This window comes from Zootoca vivipara, chromosome 2, assembly GCF_963506605.1.
Source record: "Zootoca vivipara chromosome 2, rZooViv1.1, whole genome shotgun sequence".
In the NCBI taxonomy this organism is placed as follows: domain Eukaryota; kingdom Metazoa; phylum Chordata; class Lepidosauria; order Squamata; family Lacertidae; genus Zootoca; species Zootoca vivipara.
The window spans coordinates 43826958-43848854 of record NC_083277.1 but is presented as its reverse complement, the minus strand read 5'-3'; the positions used below and the strand labels follow the sequence as shown (position 1 = coordinate 43848854).

The 21897-nt window shown below is 48.0% G+C and overlaps 1 protein-coding gene across 2 annotated transcripts; it reads right to left on the bottom strand.

The window, feature by feature from the left end:
• Positions 1-89: 89 nt before the first annotated feature.
• WNT5A (Wnt family member 5A) lies at positions 90-21002 on the bottom strand. 2 transcript variants are annotated; one of them, XR_009557101.1, is made up of 6 exons: positions 20211-21002; positions 14670-14797; positions 13282-13547; positions 8604-8896; positions 1276-3846; positions 90-1224 (listed from the first exon to the last, which is right to left on the bottom strand). XR_009557101.1 is itself a non-coding variant. In XM_035106349.2 (5 exons), the coding sequence occupies exons 1-5, from the start codon at positions 20214-20216 to the stop codon at positions 3388-3390; spliced, it is 1152 nt and encodes a 383-aa protein (XP_034962240.2). In that variant the 5' UTR covers positions 20217-21002; the 3' UTR covers positions 90-3387. The 2 variants fall into 2 exon arrangements, 1 of the variants encoding a protein (XP_034962240.2); XM_035106349.2 differs by having other exon boundaries at positions 90-3846.
• Positions 21003-21897: the final 895 nt, after the last annotated feature.

Sequence of the window (21897 nt, the reverse complement as noted above, 5' to 3'; positions counted from 1 at the left end):
TCTTACCACAAAGTATTTCTTTAAAGCAACTTTGCTCCTTGTTTAAATAAAAACCCTCTGTCCAAAAGAATTAAAGCCACCTCCCAATATATAACCAACATTTTATTTTTATAGTCTATTTTCTGTTACGGCATAAGCCTTTTTTAAAAAACCAGTGAAATATACAAATCACACGATACGAAAATATGTACATTAAATGTACAGAACAAAGAAGAGGACATAGTAGATTTACATAATATCTGAAGAACACAAGTGAAATATTTTACATTAAATAGCATTTTAATAGCTAGGATCATTAGACTCATGTCTGCTCTCACAGACAGGAGTCGCTATAAAGAATAAGTGATTCAACATATTTTTTTTAGAAAAAGAATTATGGTTTTTGTATAATAAAAACCAAAAGTGACATATTCAGTGAACTAGTGCTTTATTTCATTTTATTTTTATGTTGACATTGGTTTGCAGACACCAGGAACCAGGGAAGTTAAATATACCCTTGCACAATAAATTAAGAGCAATCATCATTTGGAAAGCTGATAATCCTGATGTCATTAATGAGACAGCTCACAGAATTTTGAAAAAGTAAAGCTTCTAAAATGGTAATGCTATATGGAAGCCTGGAATTCATTGCAATCTGCTTATATGTATTAGACAGGATGATTTAGGGGAAGAGCAGAGGTCTTTCAAGGAATGAAAAGGCAGCACTGGGATTGTGGCATAGGCAATAGCAAAGACTGCCTTTTTTAAAAAAATAACACTGGCTGTTTGTGTTAAGATGCATTTTTGTCTCTCATTTCCATTATCTGCAATGGCGCCGTTGCAGAAAGAGAACGCTTCTGAGCAAGCTTCCCCCAGCCTGGTGCCCTCCAGATTTATCCATTTATATACCGTTTAGTACCCTCATTTCTAAGCGGTGTACAAGAGGGATACAGCATGCATCTCAAAATCAGTTGCAACTGATCGTAAGGTCACAAACACCTCACTTAAAACACCTGCTGCAATTCAAAAAAAGTCTTCACCAAGGGACCAGGAGGTCAACAGGTCTGATCTCAGCTGGGAGGAAACTCTACACTTGGACGTACAACTTTGAAAGCATGTCTCCTGGTAGACAATCTCAGCACCTGAGCCAAGGGGGACCACTAATAAGCTAGTGATCAAACAGGGATATACGATATGAGGTGGTCCTTTGGATATCTTGGGCCCAAGCAGTTAAATGGACTTGAACTTGGCTCAGTTGCATAGGGGCTTTTAAGCATTGGAGCTCTGTGCTGGCACCAACAGTCTAAAAGCTTGGAATTTCACCTCCCAATGGCCCTGCTGGCTGGGGCTGATGGGAGTTGCCATCCCAAACATTTGGAGGGCAGTAGGTTGTGGAAGTCTGCTACAAATCATTGCAAACTCACACATCAAGCATGTAGAGTCCCCAAACATAACCAACAGTAGAGGGTATACAGGAGCTTTCACTGAATTGAGCGGAAAGATACTATGTTCTGGGAGGAATTTTAAAAAGCGTTGATTAATTTGTGATTGACTTACCCTTCAACACCCATGTGTTGTGAAAGCATGGGGGGGGGGGGGAGAGAACCACCCAACCTGACTTACGCCAACTTGGTTAGTGTGTGTTATTTTAAATGTGGACCGGGGGGGAGGGTAGATAACATGTTCAGTCTAAACAAAGAAACTGTCCTGGCAAATTGAAAGCCTTTTGTACTGTTGTGCCATTGGTTTTTTTCTTTTTTCTTTTTTAAAAAAAGAAATCATAAGTTTGTAGTTTGTCCTGATAATATGATTGTATTTTTTTTAAAAAAAAAAAAGGTTTGAGATACCAGACACCAGCAGACCATAGTTTCCCCATATATAATTGCTCAAGTACAGTTTGAGCAGTTTGTGCATAGCTGCAATATATTTCTAAAGCACAGTGCATTAAAATGAAAAAGACACAGGATGATCGCAAAGGCGTTGCTGCCACACGGCACTTTGAATTGTAACAGCACTTTGGAAAAAGAAGTACCACGCGGTTGTATCATCAACTCGGCATTTCCCCAAATTCCGCAATGCTATCACAGTCAACTGATTTTTGATTTTTTTTTTTTTTAAAAAAAGGGAACTGACTACGCACGTCACTTTAAAAAGAATTAGTTTTGAATTTATTACTGTTTTTAAGGACTTTGCAGACTGCACACACAATGCAGCTGCAGTTTCAGCACAGTCAAACCGGCACACGCACTGCTTGGGAAATCCCACAGATAGCTCTTCAATATTCTTATAAAGTAAGGCAGAGAGGCTTTTCTAAATGTGCATAATGTGAGACAGGCACGTTTTACTTGACGTGGCAATGTTCCAAATTCTGCTTTGATCTGAGCTGTGCAGCCAAAGTCAGATATTCTTCCTCCTGGTTTGCTAGCTGTTTGAAGCAATCGGTTGGTTGGGGTTCTTTTCCTTTGCCCATTCAGAACACCCCTTCCTCCTAATGGAGACCTGCGAGACTACAGTGTGGAACGGTGCTGATGAGAGAACTGCCCTAAAAACTGGCATCCATCATGGCTGCTGCAGGCGGGCAGAGCTACAGAGCCACGCTCCCGATATGGGTTGCTACAGCTTTGAACTCACTCCCACCCTACTCCAGTGCCATCCGGGCAAACTTGAGCAATACTGGTGTCGGGAGGCCACACCCCACCCCACCCCACTGGCTACTACTGGTTAGCGTCATTCCCCACAATGCATTTGCACAGAATTCCCAAGCATAAATGGGGGGGGGGACGCCATGTCACGCCAATGGGCCTTTAGATGTTACCTAGCAGCACAACCGTGGCTTTTGGGAAATTCTGCTTCCATCCACACCTTCAAGTTGCCACACTGAGGAAAGCTCATGCTACAGGTGATAGATATACGGATCAATGCTGTATCTGACTGTCTCACTTCTTTGGGGTTGTTAAAGCTCAGAAGAAATACCTTGCACAGATGTGTATGTCACCAAGCCGTTACGGGTCATGCTCTGATCCAAAGCATGTAACGCAGATAGCTCATCTACTGCACTTGTACTATGTCCCACGAGGCTATATGGGGATGGGGTTGGATTTCCCTTTGAACTACTCTATCTTTTCTTTTCTTAATTCCAAATCCTGTAAAATAAATATTCTCTCAGGTTCTCCCACCCGTTATTGCAAAACAAAAAAATATATTTAAAAAACTATGCACAGTCTGAGCTGGATGCAGCAAGCTTTCCCATCACTTCTTGCTGAAGATTTTTTAAAAAAAATCTATAAACAAGGAAAGCACCCGCTGGACTCTATAAATAAGAGTGGAGACCTTCTTGGGGCAACCTTCCCCCTCCCCCTACTGCCCTCTGCTGGTAGACCGGAAAAAGCTCTTCCCACCCGTCCCCATCTATTTGCAGACAAACTGGTCCACAATCTCTGTGCACTTCTTGCATTTCACGTAGCAGCACCAGTGGAACTTGCAGTGGCAGCGCTCCGTCTGCACCGTCTTGAACTGGTCATAGCCCCGGCCGCAGCACATGAGTTCGCAGCCGTCCATGCCTTCCGAAGTCTTGTTGCAGAGGCGCCCCTGGGTGCCCAAGGAGCCGGTGCTCTCGTTGCGCACACAGTAATCAGGGCTGGGGTCTATGTACACCAGGTCGTGGATGGTGGGCGGGTTAAAGCGGCTGTTCACTTGCACCAGCTTGCCCCGGAGGTTGAGCTTCATGGCTGCCGCGCTGTCGTATTTCTCCTTCAAGGCGTCGCCAACCTTGCGGAAGTCGGCCAGCTGCAGCCAGCAGGTCTTCAAGCTGCACGATCCAGACACCCCGTGGCACTTGCAGGCCACGTCCGCCAAGCTGTACACTGTCTGGGTGGGAGTTGGAAAGAAGGGAGAAGGTCAGCGCAAGTCTGTGACAAAATATACCTTCGCCCACCACAAATGCGCAGCAGGCATGGCCTTTGCAACGGGGAATCCATTCCCCCTTGACAGCACTGCATTCCTTGGCTCAGCTCTGTCACTCTTCCAAGACACACCTCTGAACTGCCCTGTTGGGATCCTTTTTTTAAAAAAAAAAACCACACCGCCCTTATTGTGAAGGATGATTAAAAACGGCTTTACTTTCATTCATTCCCTTCACAAAAAGCCCCACCTGTTCTTAACTGTCAACTGGCACAGCGTGGCAAGTGGGGGAGCGTCCCGCACACAAAGAGGAACTTCTGGCACATTTCCCTGTCAATTTGTTTGTCTGCTTCCTTCTTTGTTTAATAGGCTTATTATTCACCTTTCTAATAAAAATAACCCAAGGGGAGATTATATTTATATATACATAGCACACATACGTGCATAACAGACAGGAACGAGTCTGGCTTGCATCCCTCCGTGCAACTTGTAGCATGTCATTTACCGAGAGCCTTTCACCAACCATGGGGACAATAATGAAAAGTGGACAATAAATTGCCAACAAAATAATAATAAGCAAGCACCAGTTGTCATACAAGACTCTTTATTATGCTCCCGGGGAATGGTCTGGCCACCCCACGGAGGCTGAAATTACTCCATGGAAAGCTGTTTGGCATACCGTGGGCTCACCACATGAATTGGGTCGTTTTCTCCAAATCTCTACAGATGTTTTTTTGTCTTGGCCCCTTGGACAGGCACTGAGATGAGAGGGGACAATAGCTCAGTGGCAGGCCACACGCTATGCTGGCAGGAGTTGTAGCATTGGGTTACATGGATCAGGTGGTCTCCAACCTCTCACATCACCCCTGATATGCATGAGAGCAGCTCGTCACATGGCATTGGTCCCCTAATGATGCTATTAGAAGTATTTCCATGTGGTGCCTAAAGCATCTATGCTGACTGGCAGGGTTGGCTCCAAGTACGGCAAGGCGCTGGGAGCTCTCTTCTGCCGCTGGCCCCTGTGTGAAGCACTGCATGGCTGGATCTAGACACCCTTTTAAATTCTCACAATGCCCCAGAGCAGGGGGTAAGGAACCTCAGGCCTGGGGCCAAATGACACACACAGACACACACACACACACACACACAGCATTTCTCTTTTGTTCTTGAGACTCTCCTCAGGCTACAGCCCTGTCTCCAAGTCATGCCCCCTTCGCAGTGTTTCTGCCTGGCTGGAATGTGTCCTTAAACTCTGGTGACAATGGAGGATGGACAGTGGAAGGCAAGCGTGTGTAGGATCTAGCTTGCACAAAGGTAAATTTTACATTCCTTGCTCCACCCAACTTTTGCCTCTGGCGCTGTCCACTCCTAGCATAAGGGTGGCCTAGAAGGGAATGTGGCCCTAGGACTGAAGAGAAGGGTTCCCCCACCACTGCTCCAGAGGTATACTAGGTCAGACACCACAGAAAATCAAAAGGATGCCTAGATCCAGCCACCTGGTGCTTCCTGGAGTGCAGGACCAGGAAGGAAAACAGTTAAGGCAGCAGGCCCTGACAACTGCGCAAGGAAGCCATGCGCAGGCACTGCTGGCTGGAATAGGAGCGAGCTTCTGACCATTCAAAAATGCTGTGATCTGTAACTCCCAACCAAATCTGAGAATAGACCTTTTGACTCCTAGACCTTCCTGACTAAAGAAAAATTCCAAATGCCAGAGCAATAAGAATAATGCCCTGAACCGAAATCTCATATCCTCTCCAATGTGCATTGGGGATTCTTGCCTGGTCCATATGCTCCCCACACTAAAACAAATGGGCAGGAAAACCACATGAACACATAAGAGCTCCTGTACCCATGCACCAGAGCCTTCTTCTCTTGCTGGAAAGTTCTTGCTCTCATTTCTGCCAGTATAAAGTGTGTTTTTTTAAAATAATAATAATAATAATAATAAGATCATAGCATACTACACAGGCCTAGTTCAAATAGTTTTGCCTTTTCAATGGTGGCCCCATAGCTGTCAAATTCCTTTCCCCTTGAGATCAAGTTAGCACACTGTTTCCACTTCCTTTAGGAGAGGAATCAAAGCGTATTTATTCACTGTGCCTTTTCTGTTTCACCAAACTATGGAGCTTTGACAGCATTCTATTGTTTTAGCTACTGTTTTCCTTGTTTTTGTAATTGCTCACTGTAACTTTAAAAGCACTGTTGTCTTAACTGACATTATTTTAACTGTTGTCATTATAAAATTATCATTATCAGCAGCGGCATCATTGTTATGGACCACTGAAAACTACAATTACTGTAAAGAAAGTAGGGGAAATGGTTTGGCCACTGGAACGCGCTGGGTGTTCGCACATTCCCTGTGAACCTCATCTAGCCAATTATTTCAAATGCATATTCACTTGCAAGAATAACCATGGCTTGTTCCAAATTGAAAACCAAGCAAACTGTGTGTATTGCAAATTATTAGTTTGCCTCAAAACTATTGAGGTGAACTGCTGGCTGTCATGTTCAAAGGGAAAATGCCGAGGGACTCTCACGAACACATCCTACTGCCATTATTGAAGCAAACATCCAGTTAGCAACCATGCACCTGCATTGTGCTTGGCAAACACCCCAGCACATCTTAAAAACGCAAGAACCATGTCATGTCAGGTGGGGGCAGGCACTGCTTCAAACCATAATCAGAAGTCCATTTCAAACATTGTTCAAAGGGATCCCAAAAAGCACCCAATATGGCCACCTAGCTTGTGGGATTAGGCAGAAGCATGGGAGATACTGCACATTCACTGGTGACTGTTTCCCTGGCTAAAGAGCTGTATTGGGCTGTGATCAGCTAGAGAGGGGAGATTCCAAGAGGGAAAGTGGAAACAGTTGGGCCAGGTGTAAGCTATGGTCTTCTTCCCTTGAACATAGGAAACTGGCTACCAAGTCAGTTTGTTGCTCCGTCTAGCGTAGTATTGTCTATGTTACTGGACTACATCTCCTATCATCCTTGGTCATTGGGTTCTGCTGGCTGCGAGTCCAGCAACGTCTAGAGGGCTTCAGGTCCCCCATCCGAGGTCCATACTGGCATTCCCAGGCCAACCTAGAGATGCCGAGGACATCTTCTGCACACAAAACAGATGCTCTGCCGCCGATCCTCAGCCACACACAAGTAGGCAGAACTAAAATCAATGCCACCTGACCAGTCCATGGACTGGCTTGCCGCTGCTAGACTTGCATCAGATTTTCTCTCTCCCTGCACACCACCCGCACTGCAGATTTTCCACTCCTGATTTGGCAGCTCCCTCCCACACCAATCTCTCTGCATACAGCTGAGCCACTCCGTCCAAAAGAGAAAACCCCAAAACACCTCTGGGTGGGGGACAGGCCTACACCGCAATATCCTCTTTGTAAAGCCTTGGCAAGGAGACCTCGATAATTTACCCTGTATAAATAGACATGAGTCAGTGTTGACACAGCCCCAAAAATCCTGGGGTCTGACACATTAGGTGGATGCTGAATGCCACTTCCACCCAGCATTAAAAGAAAGTGGGGGGGGGCAGGAGATGGAGGAGGGAGAGTTCAACCTCTGCCAAATGCCATCGCAGGGAGGCAGCTCAAAGGGGGTGGTAGCAGGGAACCACTCGAAGCCGACAGGGGCAACTGTGAAAAGCCATTTTTCTCCTGCCTAGCAGCAAATTGGCCTTTCCATTGCTTTCAGATGCCTTCTTCTCACATTTAAATGCTATTAATTTTCAATTATCCTTCATCCTAATTCACCTTGAAACACAAGTGTAAAGTCTCCAGCCGACGAGTCCTGGCACCGTCACTTCTAGGAAAATAATGACTTTGGCTCCTTCCACTCCAGGGCAATAAAAATGAAGTTTACACTCATTCGTTTAAAAGATTTTAAAGATTAAAAAAGCCATAAAAACTGACTTCCACCGCAGAAGAGCATGTTTTCTAATAATACAGAGAAGCCGGTTGTTGGGCGTGTGTTTTTTTTTTCTTCACAACCTCACAAGGAAGAGTGAAAATAGCCCCCTTGCAAGAATATTTCACTCCGGCAAAATACAGCGCTTCGGTCGCCTGCTCCAAAGAAAACTGGATTGGTTGGAAATATAAACTAATAAAATTCTATTCTGCATAAAATTCACTGTGACTTGCACAATTTTACTAGAACAACTTGGAAGGGAGGGGGGGAAGGGGGTAGATATTTAGCCCATTTGAAGGAAGGCTACCGTATCAACCCATGGCCCTTGTCATTGCCACTGAGCCTGCTGGATCAGGCCAGTGGCCCATCTAGTCCAGCATCCTGTTCATACAGTGGCCAACCGGAAGCCTGTGGGGAAATCAGCAAGCAGGATTTGAGCACAATTGTGGAGGCAGAGCACAGCCATTCTAGCTAATAGTTACTGATAGGCTTCCTTCTCCCACTCTCACTCATTGCATTTAAATGGAACCTTTCCCCCTCCAGATCTAAAGGGAAATAACGGATCTCTCTTATTTAAACAAGACATATTCCAGAGATCACCCATCATTCAAACTCATTCAAAAGAAAATTCCTCTTCACCAAAAAAACAACAACCACACACAGAGTTTTGGGAACAGGTATTGCTACAGATTTGAAACAGGCCTTGGGAACGCAAACGGTTTGGCATCATGGTAAGAAAAGGCAAGAGCAAACATTAATTTTTTGGGAGGGGGGCGGCGATTTGAGGGTGTGTGTGTGTGTGACTTACTCTCCTCCCCGCTTCGTTGTTATGCAGGTTCATCAAGATCCTGGCGCTTTCGTACGTTCCTCTCTGGTAGATCCTCTCTCGCTCGCGGGCATCCACAAACTCTTTGGCAAAGCGGTAGCCATAGTCAATGTTGTCCCCACAGCCACCCCACAGCCAGTCCCGAGGTAAATCTTTCGGCCTGGCAGCCCGGCTGCAGCCACAGGAAGAGAGCTCCCCCTCCCGGCAGGCCCGGCTCATGGCATTGACCACACCGGCAGCACTGACTGCGTACGTGAAGGCTGTCTCTCGGCTGCCTGCAAGGAAAAAGAGAAGGCTTGGAGTTACACACCAGGATCACATACATTTATTATTTCATACAGGTGAAGATAAACTGCCATTGAATTCTAAGCTTCCCCCCTCATTTGGAAAGGGAAACAACAGCACACGAATGAAGTGTTCCCATTATGGCTGATGGTATTAGATAACAGGATAGCGGCATAAAAATCCTAGGGAACTCCTTAGAAAGAAATGGAACTCCTTAGAAAGAAATGCAGGCATCTTGAATTATCTATTCATTTATCGACAAAGAAGGAATCATATTGAAGGAGAAGCCTGAGGTCTGGCCATCAGCTCTGCTAAAGTAAAAGAAAAAAATGTCAGAAGCCTTCTAAAGATGTTTCTTCTTCATTGCCAAACGTTTAAAGGCTTGAAGTTCAGAACTTGTCCCACTGGGTTAAATGGGACTTTATCCCTAGTAAATGTGCACAGGATTGCAGCATAAGAGAGAGTTTTCTGTGATGGAAAGCTCCACTCAAGTGGGCTAATTACTAGTTATCCTGAGGGGAAATTCATTAGTTGGTAAATTACCTGAATCCAATTCCCCCCCCCCCCGAAAAGAATTCATTTATAAAAAATCTCACTTCGTAGGAGCTTGAAGCCCACAAGCCACATCTTTCAGTTCCTCCCAATTTTAGCCAGACCATGCTCAGTCATTCAAAAAGAGTAGCTAAGGGTCTCTACAAAAGGTAAAAGGCCACCCCCTCCCTGTTATTTAACCCCCAGCAGATACTTTGCAACACACACTGTCCTCATAGTAACAGCTCCAAAAAGGTTAAAGCTGTGTTGAAGCTCTGCCTTGTGTGCTGCTAAGGATTCTAAGAAACCAGAGGTCTGGGTGTTTGTTGTTGTTTTACACAAAAACAATTTTGAGAGCTTCACTAGCTCAGAGAATGGGACCCAAATTTCAAAGAGCCCATTCTTCAGTGGAGTCTTTAGCTATTTAGGCACTCGCAGATATATATATTTTTCTATTTGAGGAAGTTAGGACTCACTGGAAAATCAAACTTTTTAAACAAACGGAACAGATTAAGGAAGGCATGCACCAAAGCACCCAACCATTGTCACTGAGGCATTTTCTGTTTGAGAGCACCTTCTGCTTTTGGAGAACTTTGTACTACTACATAGGCCTAACAAGTCTTGGTCGCATTTTATAAGCTTGATTCGACTTTAACAGACGTAGCAGAACACTGAAAACACCCTGTAGTATTTATTCTAGTGTAATTCACAGCAAAGTTCATAGGAGCTTTGCCTAATTGGTCCACTTCCACAGAGATAGCTCTCATCTCATGCCACATATCTCACTATCATTTTGGGGGGGATATGCCACGTCTCCACAAGCATGTTTTTAAAAGAACCCGTTCAAGTCTGGACAGGGGCAAAAAGGTAGAGATCAAAATTCGCCAAAGAGAGAAAGAAAACAGATGGAAGAAATTTGCAGGGGAGTGGGGAGCAGTTTGAGCAAGCAGCCCTGTGCCATGAAACTTTTTCTGTAGGCTTCAGCTTCAGACGGTAGGAGCCTGTTTAAAGCAAGTCTCATCAACTTTGACAGTATTCGAAATCTCGTTGCCAGTAGAGGGCTGGTTTGTTTAGAAGCTCCTCGCTCTCTGCTAGGCACGAACATGATTCCTTTATTATTATCTAAAGCTTTCTTGCATTCTCCCATGTAAATTGCTGATGTCTTATTTTTTTAAAAAAAGAAGACGAAAAAGAAAAAAGAAAGCCCTCCCTACATTTATACTATTTTGACAGAAAGGGGCTGCAGAGAAAACAAGTGATTCGCTTACACATCTCGAAAGGGAATTTAGGCTGTAATCCGGCTCAGTTTGATGGTTGAAATGCCATCGCCGTCAATGGGATTTAAGCTGCCCAACAGGAGGACACTGCCTTGGGGTTTTGGCTTTGGCTTTTTTGCATCAAGCTGCAAGAACTTATACAAACATATGATAAGGCGCAAAGCTATATTTCCTTTGAACAGCATTCTCAACTTGAAGCCGAGATTCCACTATTATTGCCAGTGCAGTAAAATGTCTAGTCATAGACATTTTTTTAAAAGGTTATTAATTGAATTTGCTGCAGTTTATTACTTTCTCCTTCCAGGGAGGAAAACAACAACAACAACAACAACAACAACAACAACAACAACAACAACAACAACAACAACAGAGAGAGACATTTTCCCAATATTATGCAACCAATTTTCCAGGCTCTTTCAGAAGCAAGGAAGCAGCATGTTTTATTTGAGCCAGCAATATTGTGGTGATCTGATTCACATCACGCTGAAGTGAATGCCAAGGCTTTTGCAAATCAGGTTTAGATGATCAACCCCTGGGAGCAGTTACACAGAGAGCAAGTCAACGTTTTGGTACCACAGTGATGGCTCATTTGCAATCTGAACATACTGCAGGATATATTGAACTCAGCTGGAGTTTTGCTATTGACTTAAATTTGGTCCAACAGCAGTCTGAAATGTTATATAAACTTCCAGGATTTTTAGTGTGCTACATCAAACCACTATCAGCTCATAATTCTTTCAGGTCAATCAGCAAAGACATCATAGAGAAACATACAGATCCAGGCAGAGAGCCCAAACTGGCACAATCTTTTGTCCTAACTGCACACTGTAAGTGGATTTATAGCCCTGTAAGGCTGAGCTATGTCTAAGCAAGAAGCAGGGCACCGAAGCCGAGATCTTGTCCTCCATTCAAGAGAAACAGCAACCAATCCAATAGTTTATTCGAGGAAACTAGACCCAACTATGCAATGAGAGTGCATACTTGTTCTCAATGAATACACTTTTCAGGATCTTTAACAGCTCAATGCACACATTACACTCACTTCTATTTTCAGTTAATCTAAGTGGCCAATTACCCTACTAAATAAAAATAAATACATGCAGATGTCTTGTGGAGAAGAAACAGAGACCTGGAAGCAATGGAGACTCATTCCAGGATCTGTAGATGCAAAGTCTGCAAAAAGAGACCATGGCAACCTAGACATGAGTCTTCAAGGCTGGAACATACCTGACCAGGTATACAAACGCTTAAGGTTTCAGTATACTTCCAGGCTTTTGCTGTACTGTTTTTATTTTTCGGTATGGGGCAGTGATAATCTGGCCAGTAATTCTAAACCTCTCAGTTCTGCAGCATCTGTAATGCAAAGCTGCAGGAGAATACTCAAGTCTTCAATAAACAAGTGTTTCCACTTAGTTCCTTTGGGGGGGGAGGGGAGGGATGGAAAATGTTTAATCTGAGATTTTCTGAAGCTTATTTTTACATAAAATTAACTTCTAGGGTAAATGTGACTTAACAGCATCCCTGCTAGCAATGCAGAAGCCTACTCAATGCATAAATGAAGTTACCTTTAATCTAATTTTAAAGTCATTCCAATCCTTCCCTATCCTATTTCAAAAAGAGGGATTTAAAATTAGATTTAGATCTCCACATTCGGAGATGCTGGTATACACAAGTTGTGCATTTGGGGCTGGGGAGGGGACATGGAGAGGTATAGATTTGAATGTATACTACAAATGCCATTATTCTAGTTGGGGAGCAACCCATCAGTCATTAGAGTGATGCTGCCTTTTAACCCTTGTAATTTAAGCAGGGGCAGTATTTATGCTGATGTGAGCTCTACAGCAGAAGGGCCCTGTCAAAAGCAACTAACAGAAGCTACACTCTCAGCACACAGGGATTGGGAGATTGCTCCAAGACAGCATTTTTAATTAACCATAATAATTATGGTTAAACGCATGCAACACCTACCTATGTTCTTAGCCTCAATGAAAGCACGTTGACTGCGAGTGCCAACATATTTTACTTCTAAATTGAAATCCCCTTGAAAAAAAATTATTTTGCTAGGGGAAGAGAAGGGGGAAAAGGCTGCAGTCTTAAAGCACACTTAACTAGGGAGTAAGCCCCATTGAGCACACTGGGGGCTTGCTTCCAAACACACAGAGAACTGGGCTGTGAAGGGGAAATGGACCGCACATAAAAATTATGGCATGACAAAAAGCTGACGTGTTGTTAATCTGTAGTAAAATTCAATTGTCACACAGCTTTGGAATCCCAGACACAGCAATGACCCTGTTCTGGCTGAAAACGACTTGTTTTCATGCTCCCTCCTTTAAATTTAGATCTGGCTTAATTTTAAGATGCATCAGGACAAGGTGAGAACGGCAATGCTACTCTTCCTGTTCCATACCACCAGTGGTCCCCATGTGCTTCTAGGATCTCTGGGTTAAAGGCCTTCTAGCTTTCTCCTTCTTGACATGTTTCAATGGCGCATAAAGAACCTGGCAGGTTTTCCTAGCATACACACCATGACGTAAATCCAGCACACACAACTCCCAGGCACTTCCTACCTATCTGCATGACTCTGCCAAAAACAGAGTTGTTATCCACAGTGCTACAATTCCATCTTCTGTGGCGGAACTGATACTGGCATTCCTTGATCCCCGTCTTGGCGCCCTCTCCGATGTACTGCATGTGGTCCTGGTACAAGTGGCAGAGTTTCTTTTGTCCTTGGGAGAGCCCGGCCAGTTGGCTGCAAAGGGGCTGGGCTCCAATGATGTACACCTCTGGCATCTGAACGGGGTTCATGGGGTTCATGTGGTTCATACCCAGAGACCTGTGAAAAGACAAAGGGTTGCAGCAATAAGCTCAAGAACAGCGGCTGAATGCACATGCTGTGTGGATTCCGCAGACATGGAACCCAGCCCTGAAACAAATTTGCTTGCTCCATTTGGTCTGCTGGGGACGGCGGCCAAAATGTGGGAAAGGTGCTGGGTGTGTGTGTGTCTTCAGCGCTGTTCAATGGTTGGAAAGCTAAAGTAAACCACATGCATGAAGTTATTGAGACAGACACTGAATTATGCAGCTATCTAAATATGATGGTTGCCCCCCTCTTAGGCTGTCTCCCCTCCTAGGCTTCAAATTTCACACTATCCATCCCTATGGTTTTTTTTTCCTTTTTTCAAACCTGGAAACAAAATCCAAGATGCTCCCAGAACACGCCATGTCAGTTTTTTTAAAAAAAGAAAAATAACTATCAGACACTAGAGAATCTTCTGTAACAAGAGAATTGTCACCCTCCAAAAGTTCAGTCTTATGATGCAGGCCAAATAAATTAAATGGGATTTCAAGGCCCTCCCTCCCCTCATGCCATCATTTAAATCTTCACAATCAAGAATTGGCACACAAGTGAATCCAGTCACCAAACGCCTTATTCACCCAATGTCTTAAAGACCTCAACATGTGTGCCTGTTTTCAAAGGGATAAATTTAATCTCGGCTCTCTGCGTGAGTATTTACTCAGAAGCAAATTCTATTCAGAAAAAAATGAAGCTTACTCCCCAGTAAGTGTGCCTAGGGTTTCACAGCCTCATTTGCACAATTCTTTTGCGCTGAAACCAACAAGAACCTAAACACACATGACTCAAAAGTATGCGGCTCACTTTTGCACACATGTGTCTAGAAAGCTAGGAGGACATTCCCAATTACAATTTTACATTTAATTTAGTTTCTAGAGTACTACTTATTCCAAACCAGGATTTGAGTGACTACATAAATGCAGACTGCTTATCCTTTCCCCTCCATCCCTCCTAAAAGAATAGGAAATGTGGATTCAGGGTGTCTGTAGTTTTTATTTTCCCAGGAGCAAACTAGGCCTCCTCCACCTTATTGGATGGGTTTTAAAAAAGGGAAGGGGGTTAATTAATTTGTACAGATGATGAAAATATTAAAAAGCTTACCACCAAGAGCTGGCTTCTATCACAACTTGGACAAGTGAAGAGAAGATGGCCAGACTCAGAAAGAGGTACTTAGAAGTCATTGCCTCTGTCCACAGAGCTCCACCTTGGACTAAGGTTCCCATGGACTTCTGCAGGGGAGGGAAGAAGAGAGCGAGACGCTTTTATGACCTGGACCAGACCATCTCGCGGGGAACAAAGCACAGCCCCCAGGGGTCTGGGAGAGGCCGCGGCGGTCCTTCTGCGCCTCAGCCAGGGACTTGTGCTGTGGCCAAGCCAGTGTCTGCTCCAAGTTCATTCACCCGCCTCGCCGCGAAAGCTCGGCTTTGAGTGAATCCCAAAGCAGTCTCGATAAGGAGGAGGAAAAAGCTGAGTAGTAGCGGCACCCAGCCCACAGTTTTATGGACACACACAAATACATACATACACACACACACCATCCGCCTCCGGGAAGAAAAAGAAGGCCGTTGCCAGCTCCTTCCGCGTTTTGCTGCTCAGACGCGGAGAGCGCAACAAGTGAAGAGCGACGGTCAGCCTACGGGGAGGACAGCAGCACCCACGTCCCAGCCGTGGCGCTCGGTTTCGGATTAGAACGACGCGCGCCTCCTCCTTTTTAATTATAGGAGCCGCTTCCAGACGAGAATCGTCAAAACGGATCCTGCTCAGGAAGGTGTTTGCAAAGCACGTTTTTCGCCGCCGGCCATCGCTCCTCCCCAACGTCCGCGCATAAAATCCCCCGTCTCGTCCCGTCCCGCCTCCTCCCCCCATCACAGACAGCAAGACCTAGGGCTCTGACACAAACCAAAACCCCGCAGAGACGGACAGTGTCACACACACACACACCCCAATCCCGCTCCTCACTGTGCTATCTGGATAAGTTAAGACAGAGCCATACGGAGGGAGGGGCAACAAGGCGCAAAGGCGCGCGGCGGAGAAACGCGTCCGCCGAAGCGCGCCGCAGTTTGAAGCAGCCGATGAGCGCAGAGCTCTCTTCTGGGCGAGGGGGCAATAAGAGGACAGTGACCTGGCTGGGCCCCCCTGGGACCATCCAGTTGGAAGCGCACGGCGGGGGAGACGGGAATATTGGAAGTTCCTGCAGCCTCGGGCAGGGACCTGGTGCGAGTTAGCTCCCCCCCCCCAGTTCGACTCCTCTCTTCCCACCCCCTCCTCCGCGCAGCTGATTTCTCGTTAAAGTGGGGAAATGAAGGCGAAAGGGTATAGGAAACCCTTCCATGTACTGCTAAATGGCGATATGAGGCTGCTTTTTCCCTTTCCAGTGGAATTAAAGAAAACCAGCTCTTTTTCACAGCGAAAGAAGCTTCATTGCTCCCTTTGATGAACTGGGAGCAAACCCTTGTTCTTGCTTTAAATAGGACTATGGAGAAGAATTTGCAGTCCGAAGTTCTATCTGGCGATCGCAGTCTAGTAACCTGTCCCGCCCCGCCCGTTTAATGTTACGTGAGGCATTCCAGAGTCTGGAATGTCGCACCTCGAAATCGTCCTCTGGAGCCAACCGATCCGAGTTTGTGTGTGTGAACTGAACGGGGCTACTCGAGAGTGTCACAAGAGCGAAAAAATGCGGCGGGTGGGATGGGATGCAGTTCTGCGGCTGTCAGCGCTCCAAGCGCCACTTTGGACAGCAACCGGGACTTTTGCACGCATAATATAAAGGACTCGATCCGCGTGAAGTGTGCCATTCAAGTCGGTGTAAACAGAAATGTTGAGCGAGGGACAGCTCGATCCAGAAAAACGGTAGCAGCCGTCCAAGCTTATAACAGAGAAATGAAGCCCCAGCGGCTTCGGTGGAGTTTACTCAAAAGTAAACGCGCGCATAAAGCTCCCATGGCTGGATTTTTATTGGCCCGATTACAAGAATCCGATAAGGGACAGGATGACGCCCTAATAATGCAAGCAAAGAGAAGCTACTTGGTCTCCACTCCAGACTCACGCGCTAGTTTGGCCTTTCAAGTAGGCGCTTTCCACCTAATCTGATTGACAAAGCCGTCCAGACCGCGTCGCCGTTCCCCCTCTAATGCCCTTCTTGCCTTAGGACGTCGGACACCGTTATTCCAGGGGGCTTAAGGGGGCTTCGCGGGCTCGACGGATGTCGGCGCGGAGAGCTGTGAGCGCCTCTAGCTTGTGGGCCGGGTTCCAAGAAGGGCCTTCTCGAGTACACCGGATCACGGAAACTAGGGGGCTTTTCGGAGGCTCGCCGGTGACGGTGGCGAAGCGGCTCCCCCAGGCTCCAAGTCCGGTGCGTTGACACCGGCGGGCTCCCTTGCGCTTTGAGCCAGGCGATCGCGCCACGAAGAAGGCAGCTCTGGCGCCGGAAGGGCCCGAGCGAGGAAACTTGGCCCTGCGCGGCCTATCGCGGGGTCCCCGCGCTTGCAGTCTCGCGCCTAGGCAGGCCCGAACTTTGCTGCGTCCAGAGGGCCTCGTTCACCCACAGCCCGATTCCCCTTACTACAGATATACATATATAAATCAGCTTATCAACCAGGAGCTCCTACCTCGGGAGAAAGCCAAGGGCCAACGTAGCCCCGCGGAGCGGCCTTCCTCCCCGAGCAGCGCATGACACAAGGCTGCAGGAATTTGGGGGAACAGGCCGGCGCCCGATTTATTTCCCCGGCAGTCTGAAGCGCCTTGAAGGAATGTGGAGAGTTCATGCCCCATAAAGCCGGCCACGCTCCAGCAAATTGGGGACGGGGAGGGAGCAGAGAAAGCGAGGCTGGAGGGGAACAGAAAGCCCCCGCAGCCGTCGGGGGGATGCAAATCTCATGTGCGTGTGCAAATAACAGAAGGGAATAAATCCCAGCTACGGTATATAGTCCTAGTATTGGTGAGAGAATCCAATGTGTGTGTGTTTCGGCCGATGTGCACATAAGAGGTTCAACGCCCCCCCCCCGCCTTTTTGCCATTGGCTCCCTGTGTGGCCCGATCCCCTCGGTTTTTCCGTGTGTCTTATATGGGACTGTTGAATGAGCGATGGACTACGTCGGCACCGCCCGTCGGGCGCCTTGCGCCTCTCTCAAAGCGTCGTGCGAACAAGACAGCAACTTCGCGTTCCTAGCCTCGGAGCTCTACCACTCTCTTCCCGACGAGGGCAGCGCGCCGCCGGAGATGCAAGCCTCTCGCAAAGATGCTGGCCGAGTCAAGGCGGGTGTGTGTGTGTGTGTGTCCAAGGACGCGCAGTCCTAGGGGGGTTGTCAAGGGGGTGTGGGCGCGCGGGATAGCAGGGGCAGACTCTCCAAAAGTCAACCACAGAAGAAAATATATACAATATATCCGAATTAGAACACCCTGACCCATCTCTGCCACACAAACCCAGTTTCGGCAGTGATCGTGACACAGGCCAGCCTTGACTTCGGAATCCGGGGCCGCAAGGAGATTCTTCGGGAGAAGTTTCTATTCAAACTCCGCGCGCCCCGAGTCGAAATATTAGGCAAGGCTCGGAGGATTAACACTAGTATAGCTGCATCTGAGCGATTTTCTACGCACAGATCCAGCTATAGATCTAATATTTAAAACGAGTCACCTGGTTTATGGCGGAGCCGGCTTTGTTTTAAAGGCGAGAGAGCCTAGTTTGGCGCGGAAGCCGTTCTCCGCCTCCCCCAATAGAGGGCAGCCTCAGCCGTCAAACGAAGCCCCGGAACGCTACACTAGGGGGCCAGGGAAAGAGGGATGGTGCCTCTCTCCGCGTTTCGCCCTCTCTTTTTGTTAAGAAGTACGGGAATACTTCACCATTTCTAGGGGTTATTCCGTTCAGCCTGATCCAGAACGGAGAAAGAGCTCGGAGGCGGAGACCCCCTTCGGAGGGCGCCAAAAAGAAAGGCCCGGTGGTGTGGAGCGCCACGAAGTCTCCCTGAACCGTTTTTTTTAAAATGCGCAGCCTGGCGAACACTGGAAACAAGCCGCCAAAGAGTCCATTAGGACCTGGCCATTTAAACTTCGCGTTCGAAGGCAGCCCCCAGACAGAGCAGCCTATTGCTTTTTGTGGGGGAAATTAGCTATTTTAAAACGTTTTCTTTTTTGGGGGGGGTGCAGATCATCCCTCCCCAAGAGCAGCCAGAAGGGCTCGCTCGCCTGCGATCCTAACTTGCTTCTCCCCCCCCCCCATTAAAAAAAGAAAAAAGAATACAGGAGGTCTGGAAAGCCTGTTAGGGCATCTGGTTTTATGGCCGCTGTTTTAATGCTAGCTCTACCTTGGGTAAGTAGGCATGCAGACTGCGAGCCCCCTGGGCTCGAGTGGGTTGTAAAACGCAGGAACAATTGCCGAGGCGGGCCGGCTGGACGGCTTTGCTGGGCCAAGAGCGAGCCCACCACCTTGCCCTGGAGGGGAGGGGGCTTTGGAAAAGAAGGGGGGGCTGTCTAAGAAAAGCGGGCGAAGCATTCCAAGGTTTTTATGGGCTGCAGTTTTTAAACAAGGAAAGCTACTCATATACTAAAACTCCGGGAGGTGGAAGAGGGGAGGGAAAAGGTTGCCTTTTCTCCTCGCCCCCCTGTTCTTTCATATTAAATGATATCCCGGGACTTTCGTTCAAGATCTCCCTGGATCTCTCCTTCTCCTCTCCTCCGCCCCCCGCCCCGCCATCCCTCAAAAAGATTAGTTTCTGGGTGAAACTGAACTCCCGGTGACCTCGCGACTGTAACTAATTTAGCATACAATTGACAATTAAAAACAAACACACACAACCTCCTCAATGTGGAGCATCAAAGGGACAGCGAGGCTTGGAGGGGGGAGCAAGGAGGGGGACAAAGCAAAGCCCCTTCCGTCCTCCCCTTCCAACACAAGCGGAACGCTTTACAGATGCAAAGTGACAATATGCAGAAACCGAGAGCAAAATTTGAGGGACTGAGGTGGAGGAGGAGGAGAAGAAGAAGAAAAGCGGCCAGGTTTTTCACTGGCCACGAGCCAAGTTCTCTTAAAGGTACAGGCCTCCATGTCTGCCATGCCCGGGTTCTTCAACAGAAGTCCGCACGGGAGAAAGCTGCAAGAGATGTCCTTTAAACCTAGATCGGCCTTGGAGGTGGCGGGGGGGGGGGGGTTTAGACTGAGAAGCTTTAGGCGTTGGGAACAAGTTCTTAAAAGAACAGATAAGGGCTTTCCAAGGAAATCAACTCTACTAAGACAAGAGGAGGGGGGACATTATGGGAAGGGTGGGGCAGAATCGGAGCATTTTGCAGCAACAGGTTTGTTACGAGACTGAAGAGTTCTGACCGGCGGGGGAGCGCGCGGAAAGAGGGGCTCCTGAATGAACGAGTTGAAGAGAGAGGGAAGGCTATGTTCTCATTCTTTCGCTCTCGTCAGTTTCACCTTAAGCCAAATATTTGTAAGAAATCCGAAGCCACAGCCTCCTTCTCGCGCCCTCCCTCTCCAAGGAGCCAATTTTTAAGCGCTCTCTCTCTCTCTTTCGACGATTTCCCCCCGGTCGCAAATTTGGAGCAAATCCAGCCATCGCTTCGGACCCCACTCCCCTCCTTCCCGCAGCCCAGCGGATTTCGAGCCCCCGCCCCGCTTTTCCATTCCCAAGTTGTGTTACTCACCTCCATTGTTGCGGGAGGGAGAAAGCGTCGAAGATGGATGGGGGGTGGTCGGGGGCGGACGGGCGAGGAGAAGAGAGAGACCCGCGAAAGCGAGCCTAGCTTAGCAGCCAAGTAATCCACAAGCGAGGCGGTGCGAAGCCCAAATCGTCGCCGTACGCTCCGACGCAGAGAAAGGCAGCGGCTGGCAAGGAATCTCCGCCGGGCCGGGCCGGGCCGCTCCAGCGACGGAGCAGAGGCGCCTCCTTCGCAAGGTCCATCCGCGGTCGCGAGGGGACGGGACTGGCTCCGAGGCTGGCAGCTCCTCACTGGGCTCTGGGACTCAGACCGGCCCAGGTAGTGGTGGTGCTGCAGCAGCGAGTTGGGTGCCTCCGGAGCGCGCCTGCAGGCTCCCTCCGGCGCTCGCCTGCTGCCTACCCGCTGCCACGGGGCGCCCGGGGCTGTCGAGCCGTGCCCAGGCTGCGTCCCTCCATTGCAAGCCAGTCAAGACGGGTGGCGGGGCAAGGGGAGCTCTGGGCTTCAAAGTGGGAGGCGGCGGCGGCGGCTGTCCCAATCCATGGCCCGCGGTGGCGCGAAGGTGCCTCTTCCCCTCGACCGACTTCCTTCCTTCCTTCTCCCCGCGGCTACATGCTTCGCCGCGCGGCGCAGAGTCGCTCCCGGCGCTCGCCTTCCCTCCGGCGGCTGACGCGCTTCTGCCCTCGCCGCTCCTCCGAAGTGCAAGAAAAGTTGCGGCGGCGACGGCGGCGTCCGAAGGGGGAAGAGAACGGGAGGGGAGGGGAGGTGCAGAGAGCGGGCGAGAGGGAGCCCTCCGAGAGAGGCGCGCATGCGCCCCGCGCCAACCTATGGCAGCCCAGAGCGAGGTTCTAAGGAGCACCTCAGGCGGCAGCCTCGGGAGGGACGCGGCGCGGAGATGCTCCGCGCGAGGGAAGGAAGGAGGGTGCCCGGAGCCGCGGGTGAGTGCGTCTTCGTCGCCGCCAGGCTTTTTGCAAAAGGCGCCATTGGGATACGGACGCCATCCGCATCAGTGAATCTGGAGTGGCTGCTTTGCCCCCCTCCCCGCCCCTTCAAAGCATTTGTTAATTTTCTCTCCATTTCTTAATCAGTTCGGAATTCAGGTTCACTAGACAGACGCAGGAATAGTTATCACTCCCACGAGCAGCAGTGACTCCGCCGATTTAGAAAACTCCTGCCCTTGCCCTTGTTGTTAATTTTCTGGTTTTTATCTTTTAATCATTATTTTAATCACGGTTACGAGTTTTCTGATCATTCCTTGTTTGATTTTAGATTTGTTTTTGTTGCAACGCTTTGAGTTCCAAGGATTAAATAGTAGTAAATAAATAAAGAATCCAGCACTTACTGTTTTCAGATCCAGGACTCGCCCTTAATCCTAGTCTACAACATGGAGAAAACTTTTTATTTATTTATTTTACGTGGTGACGTGAGTGGGAACCACCCACTTTAGCTCAGGTGCGAACTTCTGCATATTTACTTAGACTCATTGGAATAAAAGGGGCCTTACTTCCAAGTAGGTATGCAGGAGCGGGTAGCTGCAGACTAAGGCAACTGTCCCCGACCTGACGCCCTCCAGATGTTTTGTTCTACAATTCCCATCAACCCCCTTCAACAGATCCAGTAGGTAGGGATGATGAAAACTATAGTTCAACAACATCTGGCCGGGAGCACCAGGTTG

What these genes read in the sequence shown, in the direction of transcription:
- WNT5A (XM_035106349.2), bottom strand. An exon ending in ATAGAAGCCAGCTCTTGGTG is followed by an intron (nt 13,548 to 14,669) that starts GTAAGCTTTTTA and finishes GTCTTTTCACAG; the next exon opens with GTCTCTGGGTATGAACCACA. An exon ending in TGGCAGAGTCATGCAGATAG is followed by an intron (nt 8,897 to 13,281) that starts GTAGGAAGTGCC and finishes TTTTCCTTGCAG; the next exon opens with GCAGCCGAGAGACAGCCTTC.